This window comes from Adiantum capillus-veneris, chromosome 15 (assembly GCF_014529385.1).
Source record: "Adiantum capillus-veneris isolate H3 chromosome 15, ASM1452938v2, whole genome shotgun sequence".
In the NCBI taxonomy this organism is placed as follows: domain Eukaryota; kingdom Viridiplantae; phylum Streptophyta; class Polypodiopsida; order Polypodiales; family Pteridaceae; genus Adiantum; species Adiantum capillus-veneris.
This window is the reverse complement of record NC_140945.1, coordinates 28,743,038-28,763,857: the sequence shown is the minus strand read 5'-3', so window position 1 is coordinate 28,763,857 and position 20,820 is coordinate 28,743,038. Positions and strand designations below refer to the sequence as shown.

The window sequence follows — 20,820 nt, the reverse complement described above, 5'->3', positions numbered from 1 at the left end:
AACGTAGTGGTAATGGACCTCTATGTGTTTGGTCCTGGCATGGAACACTGGGTTCCTAGCCAACTGCATGCTGCTGAGGTTGTCACAATGGATGAAAATCTGCTGGTCCACCTGCACTCCCAAGTCCTCAAGTAATGTGCGTAGCCAAGCTACCTCGCACGCCGCAACTGCTGCACCTCTGTACTCGGCCTCTGTGCTCGATAAAGCAACGGTAGGCTGCTTTTTGCTGCTCCAAGTAACAGCAGCACTCCCAAAAGAGAACATGAAGCCACTCGTAGATCTCCTATCAACAATGCTACCTGCCCAATCTGCATCTGTATACCCATACAATGCTAATGGTGCATCTGTTGCATAGAACAATGCGTAGTCAAGAGTCCCTTGCACATACCTAAGTGTGCGTCGTACTCCATCCAAATGTGGCTTCCTCGGAAGCTGCATGAACTGACTCTCCAAGCCTACTGTGTAGCTCAAGTCTGGCCTTGTGATAGTCAAGTAGATTAGACTACCCACCATCTTCCTGTACATATTGACATCCTCAACAACATCACCCTTCTCTGCACTCAGCTTTGCATTCACATCCAAGGGAATGGAAATCGGCTTACAATCAGCCATACCATACTTTGACAACATGTCCAAAGCATATTGTCTCTGTGACAGCCATACACCCTCTGGAGTCCTGATCACCTCAATGCCAAGAAAGTAGCGCAACTCGCCTAAATCTTTCATTTCAAACTCCTGTTTGAGAAGACCCTTCACATGGTCAATCTCCATAGCATTGTCACCAACAATAATAAGGTCATCTACATATATGGTAATGACCACAATCCCCACATCACTCTCACGTACATAGAGTGAATGATCAGCATGAGCTCTCCTAAAACCAATACTGACAAGATGCTTGGCAATCCTGTCATACCATGCTCTAGAGCCCTGCTTCAAACCATACAAAGCTTTGAGAAGTCTGCATACATAATCTGGGTAACCTGGATCGACATAACCAGGTGGCTGATCCATATACACTTCCTCTTGCAACTCACCATTCAAGAAGGCATTCTTTACATCCATTTGATGCATAATCCATCCTCTAGATGCAGCCACTGCTATGACAGCTCTCACTGTCGTCATCTTTGCCACTGGAGCAAAGGTCTCCTCATAGTCTATGCCATACGTCTGTGCATAACCCTTTGCGACCAGCCTTGCCTTGTGACGCTCAATGTTACCATCAGCCTTATGCTTGGTTTTATACACCCATTTACAGCCAATAGCTTTCTTGCCACTTGGCAATGGCACCAACTCCCATGTGTCATTTGCTTCCAATGCAGCGATCTCTTCATTCATTGCATCATCCCAATGCACATTTCCAACTGCATCCTCAAAACATGTGGGCTCCACATCCTGTATCACCTTAGCCATGTAGGCTTGGTGATGCGCTAGATACCCATCATAAGTCAATTTCTGAATTGGATTTCTGACTCTATTAGATCTGCGCGGTCCTTGGTCACTCCTTTGCCCTCTAGCATCTTCTTGTACTTTCCTTACACCAGGTGTCCTGACAGCCGGAATTCCAAATTCCTCATCAAGACTTTGTTCAGAACCATCTGAATCCATGTCTACATGTGAAAAACCTGATGATGCATCAACCATAAAGGGAGGTTCATCAACCTTTTCCTTTCCTTTTCGTGATACATTCCCTGTACCTGTTGGTGGAGTAACCTGCGTACGTAGTCTACCATTCCATGGTTTCTCAATAGAGCCACGAGAAGAGGACTCTTGTGGTCCACTCAAAACCTGTGACTGTGGCCTCACATTTTGTACAACCACATCATCTTTTACATCAGCCCCAATAGTGCCATGTGCATTACTGTACCAGCTGCTCATCTCATCAAAGACTACATCTCTGCTCACTCGTAATTCTCGTGTAGTAGGATTGTAGCACCTGTACCCCTTTTGTTCAAGGGAATATCCCACAAGAATACATTTCTCTGCTTTAGGATCCAATTTCCTACGCAACTCATCTGGTACATGCACGTAAGCTATGCAGCCAAACACTTTCAAGTGTGCCAAATCAGGCTTTGTACCTGTAAACTTTTCCTCAGGTGTTACATCATGCACGGTAGCTGTAGGTGTCCTGTTCATAATGTACACAGCTGTATTTACAGCTTCAGCCCAGAAATTATGAGGCATGTTCTTCTCATTCATCAATGCACGTGCAAGCTCTGCAATGTGCCTATTTTTCCTTTCTGCGACCCCATTCTGCTGTGGAGTATATCTGCATGTAAACTGCCTGTGTATACCATGCATTCGCAGAAAATCTGAAAAATCATTAGAGAAGTACTCTCCCCCTCCATCTGACCTCAATGTCTTGATTTGCATATCTGTCTCCTTCTCAATCATGACTTTGAAGTCTTGAAAGTGACCAAACACTTCACTTTTGTTACGCATGAAGTAGACCCATACTTTCCTTGTATGGTCATCAATGAAAGAGACATAATACCTGCAACCATGTATACTTGCAGTATCGGTTGGACCCCAAACATCTGTGTGCACCACCTCAAGTGGCCTTTTACATACATTGCGCTCATGTGGAAATGAGCCCTTTGACTGTTTTCCAAACTGGCATGCTGCACACACTTTATGCATACCATCCACCTTGAATTTGGGCAAACCTTTTACAATCTGTTTTGATTGCATGCTGCGCAATCTTTGCTCATTGACATGGCCAATGCGTTTGTGCCAAATGTCAACATCAGCCACAACACCTATGCCCTGTGTAAATAATGCAGCTTTTACCTCAGGCATGTCTACATTCAGCGTAAACATTCTGCCCACACATTTGCCCTCTGTGATCAGCTTACAGCCATTCTGGAAATCTTCTACATAACAGCCATTTGGATTGAAGCGAACCTGCAAACCCTGCTCAACCATTTGTCCAACAAAAACAAGATTCTTTGTAATGTTTGGGACATGAAGTACATCTGCTAAGTACTTTGATTTCCCACTCTTCGTATTTAGAGGTATGTCCCCTACATGAGCAATGGGGTGAGCTGTGTCATCTCCTGTCTGCACATAGCCTGACACATCTGGTTTGCGCATATCTCTAAACCACTCTCCACGAGACGTCATGTGATTAGAGGCACCTGAATCCACATACCAAACATCATCTTGGGTGGAATTCTCTGCAGTCATTGTATTCATTACATGTTGCATAACAAACATGCGCTCGTTTTTGCTGTCATCTGCATCTCTGCTAGTAGATGCATAGTTGCCCTGTTCTCTCTTTCTACTTGCTTTTCCCTTTGGACAGTCACGTGACATGTGACCTCTTTCACCACAAGTCCAACATTCTCTACTATCTGGAGTATGTTGCTGCCTACTTGATCCTGCACCATGACCTCTTTGACTCCCCCTGCCTTGAGACTGGTTTCCCCTGCCACTTGTATTGTTTGGATTTGATTGACCTTCCAGAAATTGGCCCCTGCAACCCCTTGGGCCTCGACCACGACCTCTACCTCTACCTCTGTTGGAGTTAGAATTGAAGGCCTGTTCAGAATTATTTCTGCCATGAGAAGAAGATGTGTCAAGGTTCTTCTCCTCAAGAATAAGCATAGAAATCAAATCTTGGAACACGGGGATGTCGTCTCTTGTATTCATGGAAGACCTAAAATGTACATACTCATCTCCTAGACCATCCAAGCATGCACGGACAATGTCATCGTCTTCCACTGAGACTTTAATAGATCCAAGAGCCTCAATGATACTCTTGATCTTCAAAGCATAATCATTGATGGAGAGGTTGTTCCTCTTAACCTGATTTAGCTCCGACTTTAGTTGAAGCTTCCTGGCCTTGGTGTTCACCTCGAACACTCTGCCTAAGTTTTTCCATGCAATGGCGGGGGTTTCAGCATCCTGTAGATAGCCCATCATGCCATCTGTGATGCTCATAGAAAGCCAATACATCACTTTGCTCTGGCCTTGTTGCCAGTCCCTCAAAGCTTTCCTTTGTTCTGCTGTAGCATTTGCCTCGGGAATCTCTGGTTCCTTTTCATTGTCTCCTTCTACATAGTCCCAATAACCTTTTCCTTTTAGGAAATTTGTTATTCTGAACTTCCATGCAGGGTAGTTATTTTTCTCAAGCTTCTCAGTAACAATCTGATTGAAACCGTCAGACATCTTGAAGCACTAAGACAAAATCGCTGCAATCTGCAAAAACCTGCAAATCTGTTGAACCTGCTATCGTGGTTCTTGTAACTCTTTCTACACTCAACGAGTGTCCACAATCAAGCGTACATACAACCACTGTACTTGTACAATAAATCTCTATATACTGCTTGTAAGGTATTTATACCACTTTTGACCTTAATGAGAAAAACCTTTGTCATTTTAAAAAAGCTCTCTGTGAGTGAGTGTACTGTGTACGAGAGAGAGTGAGAGTTTCATCTTGATGCTACGCACGCACAGGTGGTCGAAATCGAGTGCGGAGAAGTGCAGCGTGTTGCCTCCGACGGGAGCTATGCGTCGATACCTACATTGCGGGTGTACGGTCTGGTTTTGCGAGCTCGACCTACGAGCTTCATCTGGTGACGGTGAGCATACGTTATCCGTTTTCGCATTTCAACATATCCACGCATTCGCATTGAATAGAGCTACACATTATGCACTTTAGTTTTCGAAAACGATGATCTGTAAATTTCGATCAGACATCCTACGTGATTTTACACTAGGTGTTTAGGGTTGGGATTTTGGTTCATAGACCTTAGGGAGAACGACCTATTGGTGTTAGTAGGGTCTCCTTCAAGTTCTGTGGCGTTTCGAGAACGTTTGATGGGTATTCGGCTCTTGAAAGCGTTGTAGGAAATCTCCTCTTATGCACTCCTGAAGGCTGTAGCTTAGACATTGGGTAGAGACCTCTGTAGGAATTAGTCGAGAGTCGGTCGAGTGTAGGTTGACACCCTACTTTTGCTTCCACGCGCCTTCAGATCGAGCTTCGTCCTTACCTGACAAATTTTGTTAGGTGAGTTCTCGCTGTGTTGACGTCCGTCGCGGCGTATGCGCCAACATGGTTAGATATTAGATATTAGATTTTATGACAGTCCAACCTTATCCAATTTTAATGATGGTATCTATCAGTGGCTCATGCTAGCCATCGGGAATTTGGGAAATGGGGCAGCATTGAGCAGGGCTGCTTAATAGGTGCACACGAGCAAGCTCAATATTTGGTCTGCCCAAAAACTGGGAGCAAGTGGATTTTGATACAAGTTTTTAGTTATTGGGAAAATTGCCCAAATACTCCTTTTATTTGTGTAAATTTCCAAAATACCTCTCAAATTTTCCAAAATACCCCCAATTGTGAGAGTAAATCTCTCCAGAGATTAAAAAAAATTTGTAGCTTTTCATAAGAGGAGTGATTGTCTATCACTACTAGACGCTAAAACTAGAAATTGAGTTGGTTATGTAAACTTTGGAGATAAATTGCTTCATTATTTTTAGACTTAGTTGCCTTTTTTGTGAGGTAATTTACGACAAATTACATGTTAAGAGCTATGTCGCACCTCAGACGAGTGGGGAGTTTGCCACAAATAGAAAATCCGAGTTCTTCTCTTGAAATGTCGAAACCCTGCAGTAGTTCTACTAGCACGACGAAAAAGCAAGGGGCTACGCTATTTTTTTGTTGGATCTGTTACCTCCTTGATTCTTGTAGGTACTTCGCCAATGAAAAAGCGTTAGCTGAGCTAATTCTTCTCAGTGAAAACAGCACGTTCAATCTCTTACCCTTGGGTGTGACCTGATTCATGGTGGATGCATCCCTCACACCCACTGCCCCTGCTGACACTCAGTGCGACTCAACTCTAAGCACTCAAAAACGGATCTCAATTGTCAAAAGGGAGTAAAGATTAGAAAATTTTGAACAACCAAAAGATACTTGGAAATTTTTGGAATTTGAAGGGTATTTTGGGAATTTCTACAAATTAGAGAGGTATTTTGGTAATTTTCCCTTGGTTTTTCAATGGTGTCAGGTGACAAAAAAAAAAAATTCGGCCATAAAAAAGATGAAGGCAATGATAATCTTTTAGCAAAGTTCGAACTTGAAAAGTCAAGTTTGAACTTTGAACTTTGCGCTAAAAAGAAAGGGTCAAAATGGACATGGCAGCAGCACATTAAATGCACCCTTTATTGGTTTAGAAAATAGGAAGCAGATGGACGGTCAAAGAAGCCTCTGCCTCCTGCTGACAAAGCTAAAAAGCTCATCATTGCGAAAAACTTTTGGAAGTCGTTTTGTCGCAAGTGGGCTTTAATCATTTGTAAGGAATTTTATAATTATGCCCACCAATACCTCAATGATTTTCTGACATATTCTGCTAACTTGTATGAGACTGGTCGCTAGAGACTCAGGCTATGGTCACGCGAAGCTTAGATTTGAGGAACACGGCTCGATCAGCTCTCCGACGAAGCCGCCTTTTGGAGGTTTTCACCGGCTCAGTTATGTAAATATGCCCAAACAGGCATAGTTTCAAAACTATCCCGGTTAGCTGTTGGTCACTGCTCCCGTTCTCTCTCCTGATGTTGCCCATCAACCTCTCTCTCTCTCTCTCTCTCTCTCTCTCTATCCATTGCTACCCATCAACCTCTAAGGATCCGTACTTGTCATGGTCAAAACTGGTCGAGGCTTATGTAAAACTAAGCCTTGCGTGACCATGCCCTAATAAAAAATTAGGTATTCATTCAACCTCCCAAGTTCCAACTATGCTTTGAACTTCACAACTATGCCAAAATGGGCATAGTTACAAAGGGTGGGCATAGTTATACTCCCTTTGCCGTGTGACCAAATATCCTTGCAGGTGGAGAAGCTCAACATCTCAACGTTGAACATGTTACATACAGGAAAAAGGTTAAGATGCTGGACTTGGCCGGGAATCTCTCCCAAGCGGTTGGTGTAGAAGGGGAAGATCGCTATATCAGGGATCTACTGGAAGAAGAACTCAAGGAGGATATCAAAATGTTGGAAGACCACTGGAATCAATCCAGAGAACTAGTATCTCAAATCAGAACTAGACCAGTCAGAATGGCCTAAATGTAGGAAATTTTGTTTTGTAATCCTATGCTCTCTCCTTGAGCACACAGATGTAATCTCTTTGTTACTCATCTAATATATTCACACCTTCCATTTGTTTTTTTTTTAAATGAGGATTAATTATAAGTTCAAATAACTAATAACTAAGCCTCATGTGACCATAGCCTTAATAATAAGAGCGGATTCGCACGGGTTGGATTTGACCCTAGCCAACCCATGGTGAGTAGCGATCGCACATGCTGTACAAAATATGATGAAGTCCTCGCTAATTGGCTTTGCACTACCTTCCCATAGAGTTCACATTGAAGAGGACCGTGGGCAATGGTCACCACTCAGCAATTCCAACTTTGAACTGGCTGCAGACAGTGAGTGGGCTTGCCACGTGGCGCAATCCCAACACGTGCAAACACTCAGCTAGGCAGCGGCAGCATTGGCAGCGAAGTTAGGCTGGAGTGCAGAGGACGGGGGTAGCATCCCTGCGTGCGGACGTGCTCTAAGCCTTATGGTTTTGTATATGGGTTAAGCCTTTAACCACATGGACAATGGAAATTGGAATTTCCTTCTCTCGTCTCAAAATCTCCTGGTAAAGCAAAGTTGGGTCTCTTACATGCATTCAATCTATCTAACCAATCAATCAAACAATGGTAAACTTACGAGCCCAAAGAGCTTAGGAGATGTAACTCCAAGGTAGAAGGTTCAAGACCCACAGGCTGCAGGCTGTCATCGATGGATGTGGCCCCTTTTGGGTGCGGTGTGTATACCAAGTCCAGATGTAAATACACATATATGTAGAAAGTGCTCCCTACTTCCTTCCCCACGTTGATGGTGGAAAAAAAAAGGTTACATTTTTTTTTTGAGTACAAGAACTTGGAAACACAAGCACACACCCTATTTACAACAGCCTCACAAGTAGGGAGAGAGGCATCCCGTCACACACCAACATATGGGAACAATCCGTAAGGACTTAGAACTTGTCTTCAAGTTGCCAAGGGGGTATTGAACCCATGACCTTAGGCACATAGGCTAAGACTCTACCAACTGAGCTAGCACCCGTTGACATTACAATGTGGATCTCATGCACAAAAATCTACAAAAATGGTGAAATAGATGTCATGTAAATGCAGATATGGCAGATCGTGTCGCAGATTGGCACACACTCAAATGATGCAAAACACCCAATCGTCATATTTTAAGAATGGATTGATAAGAGAGGTCTGTCTGGTTAAATCCCTCCATGTGCAGAATAAGGCTTAGGTGTATTTTATCAAGCAAGCCTATCGTTGCAGCAATAATTTCTATCTCAATACAAGGCCACGCCTCGTTATCTCGTAAGGCAAAATTAGACTCATAATGTAATTATACAATTCACTAATAAAAATCAGCATTAGAAAGGAGGGTAGACCCGTGTACTAGCAAAGCATATAATTGAACCCATGTGGTTATTGTTCCAATGCCAAAAAAGCACGAAAATGACAAAGTCGGAGAGTGAAAACACCAACAGCTAAGGGCCACATATGGCAAAAGCAACAAACTTGGATTCCACAGTAAGAGACATATAGGGGCCCCTTTCTTAGCAAGAGAACCAACATTGATAATTCCAGCTCCATCCTTGTCAAGGAGAGCTATACCATGAGATCTTTAAGAAAAGTTCCTTCTAGATACACAAACATAAAAACCTGTCGGACAATATACATGCCATACAAACAAAAGCTGTCTTCTCTTCTGTATGTCACAGCCACAATTATGTGTAAGAACATGCCTTGGAGTGAGAAAGTCTTGTACCTCACCAGCCACCATTACCCCTTCCACATCTGTTCAGCCCCACAATAATGTGCTTTCCAAGATAATCTCCCTTCAGAGAAAACCAATTTCACTCACAAACATGAGAAATTAGATGGTATACAGGCTAAACAGAAGTTGTGCCAAGCTATTTGCTTTGCAGAATTAGCCGTAACCCTGCAGGCACAAGCTCCTTAACTATCCTTCCAGGGAAGCTAGCATTGTGTTGAATTCATGCTATTGCTTTGCCTCCAAAGTGAAGTAGCATATGTCTCACAATCCGTTTTGGCTATCTGCAGGAGGCAGCACGTTGTACGTCCGCAAAGACGTAACCCTTTCCTTTTTCGAGAAGAGATTACCTAAACTGAAAATTGTGGACTTTGATGAAGCTTTGGTTCCTCTTAGAGAGGGAACAGCCACGTTCAGCACGGGTGAGATCCTTACAGATGCTCCATCTCTGTTTAACATGTCCTTTGGCCTCACATGGCCTTTTGAGGGGATGCTACCTCTGTCCAGATTCCTAACGCTTACCCTTCCTCCATTGCCTCGGCCAGGACTGTTCCAAACACCTCGCCTTCCTGGGCTGCCTCTTGCAAAATTTCGGGCTGCATTGCTGTGCACGCCTCTCCTCACTGGCCTGCCAGGGCTAGCTGTGGTACTACTTCTTCCCTTTCGAGCCAACGAGCTCACGTCAACCACAAGTTGAATATCACCATTTGGCTTCCTCTCATCAGAAAGCATAGAGCTCTCACTTGTGCAATCTGGTGCACTACATGGAGACATAAAAGAAGGCTCATCATTGGCAATTGTACTAGTACCGCACTCTACGCTTCTGTTTGAAGAAGTGCATGCTTGCACTGGTATAGATTGCGAAGACAACGCCACCGAATCTCTCCCGCAACGCACAGGAACGAAAAAGGAGTTAGCTTTTCTTGCATTAGAATTTGGGAGAGGAGGCAAACCCTTTTTGGACAACGCATTCATACTATCTGCAGAAGCCGGCAAGCCCTTCATACTGGCCACAGCAGGAGCATTTCTATGAGTGCACTGCTTTGAGGGAGGGCTATTCATAGGTAGAAGAGAAGAGCTGGTCGTCTTGCCTTCTCCTGCGGAGTTACTTCGTCTTGGAAGTGGCGACACGGCTGGGCTGGTCTTGCTCTCACCTGCAGAGTTGCTTCTTGAGAAAGGCCAAAATGACTTTGAAGGTTGCCTGCAACTAGCTGAACCTGAGGCCTGCACGGATTCCCTTGAAATCTCTGCAGACATAGATGTAAATGGCAAGGATGGTATTGCCGCATCTTTGCTTATGTTTCCCTTTTTAAGCTTGAAAAATTCCTTGAGCTTGCTGGAGTACTTGGATGAAGAAATCGAAGTTGATGATGACAACGCTGATGACATCACAGATGATGACATCTCTAAGGAAGTCAGTGATGTTGGCATCATCCAATCTGATGGCACTGATGATGATGTCACCTCTGATGATGATGCCGATGATAATGGCAGGCGCGATGAGAATTCAGGGGATGTAGGAGTAGTGTGTGGCATTGACATTGTTCTGGATGGTGACGAGCAACGCGAATTATTCAAGCTCATGAACGCCCTGCCACCCCGCACCTCTCCTCGACAACTCTCTATTGTCATAGAAAAGCATCGAGGGCTCTCCTCTATCCTCCTTTCCAAACCCCCACTCACATCAAGATAACCATTACCAACATGAAGGTTTGCATCTTCTTGCAAAGGGCGTAGCCTCCCATTGAAAAAAAGCTCATCTGCTGAGAGCATTGAGTCATCTGAAGGCAGATCTACATTTTCTGCGCTTCGAAACATGAACGAGAATTCCTCCTCTGGCGAATCCATAAACTGCATTTTTGGAGAGCATCTCCCCGGAAATGGAAAATCCTGAGAAAAAGAAATCCTTGGGCTGCTGATCCAATCTCCTTCATCCAGGCCTTCAAAGGGAGACAAAACCTCCATTTCTGCAGAACTTGATTGAGTTGTTGAAATAGGTAACTATGGCCGATAACCGTGATATCTAAGCTATCCTGCTGATCTAGAACAAAGGAGTAACCTCAAGTGCATCAGCGAGAGAAAGAGAGCCAGGCGTAGACACAAAGCAGTTTCTTCATGCCATCCACAATGACATTGTGGGATGGGTTTGAAAGGCTTCCTCCACCACTGAAAAGGAGGAAAACAACAGAGGGTTGTAAAAGCTTTGATATACCAACACACCTTCATTCATTCTCCAAGCCAAGCAAATCCACCTTCAATACACGCACGCACCCCCCCCCCCCCCCCCCCCCCCACACACACACACACACACACACACACACACACGAACCAACCCAAGCACGAAAAGTACAAGCTGAAATTGCCACGAATCAACCAAACAAACAGCAGAAAAACAAATGATGGAGGTGAATGAAGACCTGCATTTTACCATGTATGGGTGAGGAACAGAGAAAGAGGCCATCCAAAACACAATGCAAGCGTGGGAAGCAAGGGTGCGTGCAGAGAGTTACCTAACATGGGTTAGAAGGTCCTCATGAGCCTAGAAAGCCCTGTTTAGGGGCAGGGAAAGTGTGATGTTTGAGCTTAAGGACCGCCCACAATGCAGCGATTAACATTTGGAGCCAGCCCACTTCTTTCCCACTTCCTGTTAAAGAAATCACAAGAAACAGAGCAGGTTTCAACCGAAGCCGCCCTTTCCACAACCACCCCTGTACTTTGAAGAAAAGAAAGGCAAGGTGTGATTTAAAAAGGCTGAAGGACTCTCTCTCTCTCTCTCTCTCTCTCTCTCTCTCTCTACTTGCGAGTGTTGTGCTGCTTGTGCAACCAGAGCACTACCTGAACCAGGACATCGTGCACACACACATAAAAGGTGGTAGTCTCTCTCTCTCTCTCTCTCTCTCTCTCTCTCTCTCTCTGTCTCTCTCTCGATGAAGCAGGCAATTATCAATAGAAAATGGAAGGGAAGATTGAGAAACAGGACTTTGGAGAAAGAAACACATAAATAGCCAAAATGTGCATCTCTCTCTCTCTCTCTCTCTCTCTCAGACACACACACACACAGAGAAGGGAACCAGAAAATGCGCGACCAAGCTCTGTGAAGAACACTTGAGAACAGGCAGAGGCACAATGATGTGAGTGGTGGGGCTTGAGTTTTGGGTGGGTTTCCGTACCTTGCAAAAAAGCCCAGAGAGGAGGAGCCCATTTCAGATCTGGGTCTGTAATCTGGAGAGTGGAGGCGAAATGGTGATTGCTTTGGCACGCTCTGCGCCGCTGGCCAGTCGAAAAGAAAGAGCCCGAGTTCCCTCTCTCCTCTGAGTCCTCTCCTCTTCACACACGGACGGAAGAGGCAAGTGAGCTGACTCCTCTCAACATCACCTCTCTCTCTCTCTCTCTCTCTCTCACACACACATCACATTGCATGGGAAACTATACCAGCTGCCACATCGGCTTAGGGCGCATTCGCACGCTGCAAGAGCAGCGTTTTGGGTGAGCGGAGCAATCTTGGCCGCTGCGAGTAAAGGCCTCTACAGGTATTCGTCGTTTCTGTACAACGCATGAGAGAGAGTCCAGAGAGGAAACTAGTGACAAAAGCGTCTGCCTTAGGATTCTGGGTGCATAGTCCTTGTCGTTCTTCTTGTGCACTTTTCTGGTGTATGAGGAGAGCGGCTATGCGTGCCCTACCCAACTCCTAAAACAAAACAAAAACATAAAAGAGAGTAGAGAGGGGGACATCGTTTTTCCAAATCTGTCGAAATTGGCAGAGTGGACACACGAAGGCATCCTTTTCAAAAGAGAATAAACGCTTGCTGACGAGTGCAAAACGTTGCAACTACGATCGTGCGAATGAGCTCTTATTATTGTTCCAACTTCAACACGAGGACTTTTTATGGCTTCCAAACTCTAGTCTCCATGTAAGGCAATGGTCGCATGAGGCTCAGTTATCAGTTATTTGGACGGAGAATTGAGCTTCCATTGTAGTCACGCGTATGTAACTGTGTCGTCTCAGTTCTCCTATGCTTGCAAATTTGCTACTATGCCTATTTTGGCACAGTTACATTTGGTGAGGGTCAGTTACAAGTTACTGGATAACTGAGCCTCGTGATACCACGCCATAAGGGTGCTGACGTGGCATCAAGATTCCAGGGCAACACACACAGTTGGCTTCTCTTCTGCAAATATTCCAGGAATTTGAGACCTGACTTTGCGCAAAAATTGTTGCTTTCTTTATTATCATGTAACAATTACTGGTCTATAAAGCTTGTAAATAGTGGAAAATAACTTAACATAGTGAGCATTTCATTAAGAGCAAATTCCTAATGAGCATACAAGAGTGCTTGGTTGGAGATAACAACATTAGCATAACACCTAATTAGTTTGGCATAACAATACTTGAAAGAGAGAGAGAAATAGAACAATTGACAACTATTGAGGACCGGATTTACATGGACCGGTCCCCTCTCCATTAGGCATTTGTATTATAACTTCTCCCATTAAGAGAGACTTTGTACAATACAATTCTTTGTGTTCTTTGGTAAAAACTCGTCGGTGCTATGAAGATGGAAGCTTCATGCACCAAACCTACATGTGATAACATATAACATCAATTACTCGTTGATCTCAGACCCAAAACCTCACACACCTTCGAAGATGGTGAGAGCTCGCGAGGTATGAGAGTAGATCTAGAGGAAGAAGGAGTATTCTTACGAGAAAGAAGTATTTCCTCACTTAATTACTTTTGTAGCTTTGCTTAGCTTAGTAATTAGATAATAGAGGAGAGAAGCATGGCATTGAAGCTTAGCTCTTGGTTGGATTTGCATTCCATATCCAACAGTTGTTGGTGTAGGCCTCCATTCTCAAACTTGGAGAAGAAGATGAGCTTTCCATTAAAGCTTGGAGAAGGAGATGATTTTCTTGCTCTACACATGAGTTGTGTGAGTGTGTGTGGAATAATGCCCTTCCAAAACAGCCCCCTCTCTCCTCTTGGTTGACCCCCCTTGCCAATTACTCATGTTGCATTCCTATTGGCCCTTTAAAAGCCTAGCCAATAGTATTTGAGTATGAGTTTTACTCTTGCTGGCTTCCTATTGGCCCGTAAATAATTTGGCCAATAGCCTTTGAGAGGCCCAGTCAAGAGCCTTGTGACAAGTGTCCATCCTTTTTTTCATTTTGTAAATGCCAAATAATTAATTTAATTATCTGCTTTGCTATTGGACCTTTTAGTCCTTTGGCCAATAGGAATTAAGCAATTTTAGGAACTGCTTAATTATCATTGGACCTTTTGACTGTCCAATAGTCTTTTAGGGAGACTATTTCTTATTGGTTATTTTTTGAGCATTTATAAAAATAAAATTTTAGTTTACACTAGCTAACTTCTCATTAGTCCACCTCTGTGCCCATCCAATAGGATTCAGGCAAGAATTGGGGGTTTCTTTGCATGCTTGACATGTGTCCCCTTTACTTTGTGGAAAGGGTAAGCTTAGGTGTATATAGTGTGTGTGTGTGTGTGTGTGTGTCTAGTCCTTATTAAGCTTTGTCATCTTCCCAAAACTTTTTTGCTTTTGTACTTTAGGTTATTGGACTTTTGCATACACACAAAGCATCCAATTCCATTTACAATTGACCATTGGACTTTACACTTTGAAATTTTGGAACTTAACCTTTTCGAAGTCCTAATGGGCCGAACCCTAAGGTCTTTGGAGCCCATTCATTGCACATTGCACATTGCTCTTGTGTAGATGGTACCCCTTTGGATCCCTACTGTGGGCCCCCTACTGTGACCAGTCTGCTAGCTTTACTAATAATCTAGCTTTTTCTCCCCTGGTACTTCCCCATATTAAATGATCGGTTTAACATGAGAAAATCATTTAGGAGAATTAGATATTAGTTATTATGACATTACCTCTCTCTTGAAATCATAGTCGTCCTCGACTATGAGGTAGAGATGATAAAGCATAGTCATTAGTCCTTTTCTTAGCAGGTATAGGATCCCTATTTTACCCTACGACACCGTTCCACAATGGATCACTAATCCATTTGGCGCTTGAGAGCCGAAGCTGCCGCAAGCATGTCTGCACATTAGTCCTATCAATCTTCCATAGTAGAGTGACAAGCTCTACTTGGTGTTTGGGAGACGTCGTCTCCGCAAACTTGATCCTAAGCATGCATACTTCTTAACATTTGTGCACAATAAAGAAAAAAAGAGTCATATAAGACAAAAACATTGATCATTTAAAACATATTTACATTTGCTTACTCTAGGGAATCATTGTAAGCATTGACAAGGTTTAGGTTATCCTTTAATTGTATGCCTTGCATCCATCTAGCATCTTCAAAAGGATAATTCTTAAACTTAATAAGATACCGTCGGATAATCTTACCACCTCTCAATACCTTGTCTTCATGTCGAAGAATGGACTCTGGCTGCAGTACCTCTTCTTGGTCTTCAATCTCTGGTGGGTCTTCTATGGTTGCTTCTTGGGGTGGCTCTCCTTGGTAAGGCTTTAACATGCTCACATGAAAAGCATTGTGAATGAGCCAGTGGTTGGGCAACTTGAGTTGATAAGCCGTCTCATTGATTGGCTTAAGAATCTGAAAGGGGCCATAGTACCTTTTTGCTAGTTTAGCATAGTATTTTTGGTGTCCCGTAGGATTTTTGCCCGTCGTGTGCCTTAATCGAGCCTTGGGAAATTTAAGCAAGACCCAATCATTTTCTTTAAAGTTCAGGGCTCTTCTGTGCTTGTTAGCAGCAGCCTTTTGCCTTTGCTGTGAGATGGATATAGCATCTTTAATCTTTTGGAAAGATTCTTGTAGGTCGCGGCTATATTCATCTGCCGCGAAGATCTTTCGATGTACCTTAAGTAGCAGGGGACTTTTTTATATTCCCTCAATTACCTCAAAAGGTGCTTTTCCCATGGATGTATGTACTGTGTTATTGTAAGCATACTCCACTAAAGGTAAGTACTTCTCCCATTGGGATCTTTGATCTACTTCAGTGACATAAGCTTTGAGTAGATCAAGAATTGTTAGGTTAGCTATCTCACTTTGACCATCCGTTTGCGGGTGATAGGCCGAAGAGAAATTTAGCCTTGTATCTAAATTCTCAAAGAGACCCTTCCAGAAATTGCTGGTCATTCTAGGATCTCTATCCGACACTATTGACATTGGCAAGCCGTGGTACTTAAAGATTTGTGATATAAAGAGGGTTGCCATTTGATGGGCCTTAATAGTCTTTTTGACAGGTATGAAATGCGCTTGTTTGCTGAACCTATCTACTATTGTCCATATATCCCGTATTCCCATGGATAGACTTAGGCAATCCAAAGATAAAATCCATGGATATGCTCTCCCAGGGTGAATTAGGGATTGGCAAAGGTTGAAGCAAACCAGGTTGCTTCCCTCTATCAAACTTTGTCTTTTGGCAAACCACACATTTTGAAACATACTCTTGTATGTTCGCTTTCATGGTAGGCCAATAGAAGTACATTTCTATCCCTCTTAGGGTAGCTTGAATCCCTCTATGCCCCGCATATGGAGGAGCATGAGATTCATACATTACTTTCTCACGTAGTGAGTTGGTAACACATAGCCTATTACCATAGAGAAGATGACCATCTTGTAAGGTAAATGGTTCCTCTTTCTTCCCTAGTGCAAGGGCTGACATCACATCTTTAAAATCGGAATCGATAGCGTACTCATCTATCATAGAAGATAGATCATTGTAGTTGCTATGGAAACCGCATTCACTCTCGGACGTCTTGAGAGTGCATCGGCTACTTGATTATGCTTGCCAGCAATGTGAGCAATATGAAAATGAAATTGCGAAAGGAAATTTTGCCCACCTCATTTGTTTGTCGGAGAGCTTGGTTTGCGTCATGAAGTACTTGAGGCTTTGGTGATCCGTCCGCAGAATGAAAGGAGTCCCCAATAAGTAGTGCTTCCACGTGTCTAAGGCATGTAGAACTGCAAGGAGTTCCTTTTCATATATGCCTAGAGCTTGCTCAACTGGGTCAAGCCTTCGACTTTCATATGCTATGGCGTGCCCTTCTTGGAGAAGCACGGCTCCAAGGCAATCACCACAAGCGTCACATTGGACCTCAAATGGCTTTGAGAGATCCGGTAGTGTAAGCATAGGTTGAGAGATAAGCTTCTCTTTAAGCTTTTCAAAAGCAGTGTTCTCTTTGGTAGTCCATGCATACTTAACGTTCTTTTTTGTTAGGTCATGCAATGGTCCTGCTATGAGTGAGAATTTTTCTATGAAGCGTCTATAGTATGCACACATACCTATAAAGCTTCTTAATTCATGAAAATTCTTTGGGTTAGGCCATGCTTTTATTACTTCTAACTTTGATGGATCCATTTGGATGCCATCTTTAGAGATAATATGACCTAAATACTGAATCTCTTGTAAGAAAAATTCACTTTTCTTTTTATTTATGTAAAGCTTATTCTCTCGCAAAACTTGAAAAATTACCTGGAGGTGTTGTTTGTGTTCGTCCAAGGAATTGGAGTAGATGATTATATCATCAAAGAACACTCCAGTGTAACTGCGGTGAGGCCTAAAGAGATTCTCCATCATGCGGTTGAATGTAGCTGGTCCATTGGTCAAGCCAAAAGGCATGACAATGAATTCGTAGAGACCAAACGTAGTGCGATATGCGGTCTTTACAATGTCTTGATCAACAATCCTTATTTGGTGATAGCCACTTTTTAGGTCAATCCTACTGAAGTAGGTCGATCCTTGTAGCTTATCAAATAGGTCTTCTACGCGCGGAACGGGAAACCTATTTTTGATAGTGATCCTATTTAGTGCTCTGTAGAGTCGACACACATACGATATGTGCCATCTTTCTTTTGCACTAATAAAACTGGTGAACAAAATGGAGATGAACTAGGCCTAACCATTCCTTTCTCAACCAACTCATGCACTTGCCGCATAATTTCCTTTTGTTGAGCTTGAGAAACTCGTTGAGGAGGTTTATTAGGCGGTGAGCTTCCTGGAAGAAGCTCGATTGCATGGTCATCATCCCCTCGTTTTGGAGGCAATTCATTAAGAATGTCGTCAATAAAAACATCTTGGAATTCATTAAGGAAATTAGATAACCCTAATTCTTTTTTATTCCCTTTATTTTTATTTGACAGAACATTAGGTTCATTTTGAGAGTCTTTTACAAATATCATGTACACGGAAATAGAGCTCTTTATTGACTTATCAAAAGCTTGCTTATGTACAAGAGGTATAGTGTTACCTGACTCATTAGCATATATGTACATGTCTTTGTCCCTTTATTTAAAGTAAATTTGCCTTTCAGGAAACTTGATGTTGGCCGCCATGCGATCAAACCATGGTGCCCCTAGGATTACATCCTCATGCTTAAGGGGAGAGATGAAGAAATCCTCTTTGTCCACATAACTTTGGACATGAAGCCTCAATTTCCCAATCAAGGGAGTAACTGGGACTTCTTCTCCCTTGAAAGCATTATCGGCTGGTAGGGGATTTCCCATCTCAAAGGCTTGGATGCCTAGCTTAGTGGCCAACTCCATGGATATGAAATTGTGAGTAGAGCCATTGTCGAAGAGAATGAAAGCATCATGTTCTCTCACCTTCCCCCAAGCATGGCATAGAGGAGATCCTTTGTGATGAGCATCTTCTTCTTTAACTTCAATTATGGAAGCTCTAGGAGGTTCATTGTGTGTGTTCTTCTGTGGGCAAGCACGATAAGCATGCCCTTGCTCCCCACATTTGAAACAACGGTTATCCTTGCGATAACGCTCTAGCTCTTTAGGAGAGAGTTTATTTTTGCCTTTGTAGACTCCCTTCTCCTTAGCTTTGTTGTTGTTGAAGTTGTCCTTGGGAAACTTTTAGACATGGTCCTTCCCCTTAGGCTCATTACAGTCTTTGCTTTCCATGGGTTTAAGATTTTTCTCAGCCCCTTGTTGGAAGTGGATTCGTGAAGCCACCATAGTATGGTGTATGACCGCTGAAATAGTGCGAGGCCTTTGGGAGTTGGCATACTCCGCCATATCTTCAGATAAACCCGCACAAAATTGTTGTTTTTGCTCTCCAAAATCTATCTTTTTGTAGACAGTGGCTTTGAGATGTAAATCCCAAAACTTGTCTACGTATTTGTGAATAGATTCATAGGGAGAGAGCTTCAAGCTTCGCCATTCGGTGAGCACTTTGTCTTTGGCATCTCTAGCCAAAACTGCTTCATAATGGAAGCTCTTAAAGCTTTTCATGTTCGTGGAGCTTCACCATTTGCTCGTAGGCTAGACCACCATTTCCTGGCAGACTTTTGGAGATGCATGGCTACATGACGTATCTTAGAGGACTCCGTGAAGCCCTCATCTCCAAATGCCGCATCAAATTGTTGAATAAAGGCCAAGACTTTGTCCGTAGCACCAAAGGTGCCATCGTAGGTAAGAAAAGAGATACTCTTTCCTCCCTCCTTGAACTGTTTGAGCTTGGACGACCTCTTCCAAGCGGCATAGGATTTCCTATGGCCTCTCCTTTTGAATTCTTTGGGAGCCGCACCATCACTTCCTTCAGAAGAGGAGGAGGATGATGAAGATGGAGAAGAGGGTGACCTCTTTCTCGCCTTTTTCTTCTCATACTTCCTTCTTTGAATTACGGTGAGAAGGACTATCCGATGGTCTTCTCCGTTTAGGGGGTGGTGGAGAGCATTTTGCCCGCCTTCTTCGTGGTGCCATCTCCGCCGAGGTGGCGGGAGATTCACTTCTTTCTCGTTCTTTCGGTGGGGGCTCTACCGTTGAGATTTGGGCTCTCCTTGGTGAGGGAGTTGCCCCATCAACTTGTAAGCTTTTGGGTCCTTCGTATGGGTCCTCCTCTTCTCTCACCGTAGAGAGCCCTCTTTTAGAAATCTCACTAGGAGCTTTCATAGGCACTCCCTCTTCTAGGTGAGGAGATTGGAGAATCCCGTGGATGCGTAATTGCTGTTGTACTTCACCTTGGAGGGATGGGTTGCCCATGGCTTGTTGAAGCCTAGTAACAAGATAGTTCACAAGCATAGGGGCATCATTAGTAGCTTGACCATTAGCAAAATCAAAGCCATCAACATTAATTTCACTTTCTCTACTATTGTCAGCCATTATAACTAAGTTTTAGGTGTAAATTTTTTACTTGTACTTTGGCACTTCAAGCCCTAGTTGCTACTCCTCTTTACTTTCAAAGATAAGCACTCAAGCATCTATACCCGTGGCTCGGAATATCATTAATTGCAAGGAATAGAAGAGAGGGTTTATCATAGCCCAGTCGGCACCGGTTCCTGTCAAGCTTCTAATAGCTCAATAATGGTTAAGCCGTAGGCAAGCCCCTTGGGACTCCATTATTAAGACCATAGCTCTCGGCGGTCATACCCCGTTAACTGCACAAAGCAGGCGCACTTCAAGGATAATAAATCCCTGTTCTCCTTACCCTCATGCAATTAATAATTCCAACCGTTTGTAGCAAGCTTGAGGACCTCTCTTCTTGAGCAAGAAAAGAGAAACCGATAGCTCTAATACCAATGTAACAATTACTGATCTATAAAGCTTGTAAATAGCAGAAAATAACTTAACATAGTGAGCATTTCATTAAGAGCAAATTCCTAATGAGCATACAAGAGTGCTTGGTTGGAGATAACAACATTAGCATAACACCTAATTAGTTTGGCATAACAATACTTGAAAGAGAGAGAGAAATAGAACAATTGACAACTATTGAGGACCGGATTTACATGGACCGGTCCCCCCTCCATTAGGCATTTGTATTATAACTTCTCCCATTAAGAGAGACTTTGTACAATACAATTCTTTGTGTTCCTTGGTAAAAACTCGTCGGTGCTATGAAGATGGAAGCTTCATGCACCAAACTTACATGTGATAACACATAACATCAATTACTCGTTGGTCTCAGACCCAAGACCTCACACACCTTCGAAGATGGTGAGAGCTAGCGAGGTATGAGA

The 20,820-nt window shown here is 43.3% G+C and overlaps 1 protein-coding gene and 1 pseudogene across 3 annotated transcripts; one reads left to right on the top strand and one right to left on the bottom strand.

The window, feature by feature from the left end:
• LOC147440441 (uncharacterized) overlaps window positions 1-5,786 on the top strand; it is a 29,261-nt pseudogene extending 23,475 nt beyond the window's left edge.
• A 2,117-nt stretch (window positions 5,787-7,903) lies between these two features.
• LOC147440440 (uncharacterized) lies at window positions 7,904-11,948 on the bottom strand. 3 transcript variants are annotated; one of them, XM_086530178.1, is made up of 2 exons: window positions 11,275-11,948; window positions 7,904-11,023 (listed from the first exon to the last, which is right to left on the bottom strand). In XM_086530178.1, exon 2 carries the CDS (start codon window positions 10,820-10,822, stop codon window positions 9,122-9,124), a length of 1,701 nt encoding a protein of 566 aa, XP_086386304.1. In that variant the 5' UTR covers window positions 10,823-11,023; window positions 11,275-11,948; the 3' UTR covers window positions 7,904-9,121. The 3 variants fall into 3 exon arrangements, with proteins under 3 accessions (XP_086386304.1, XP_086386303.1, XP_086386302.1); XM_086530177.1 differs by having other exon boundaries at window positions 11,286-11,948; XM_086530176.1 differs by having other exon boundaries at window positions 11,368-11,948.
• Between the last annotated feature and the right edge of the window lie 8,872 nt (window positions 11,949-20,820).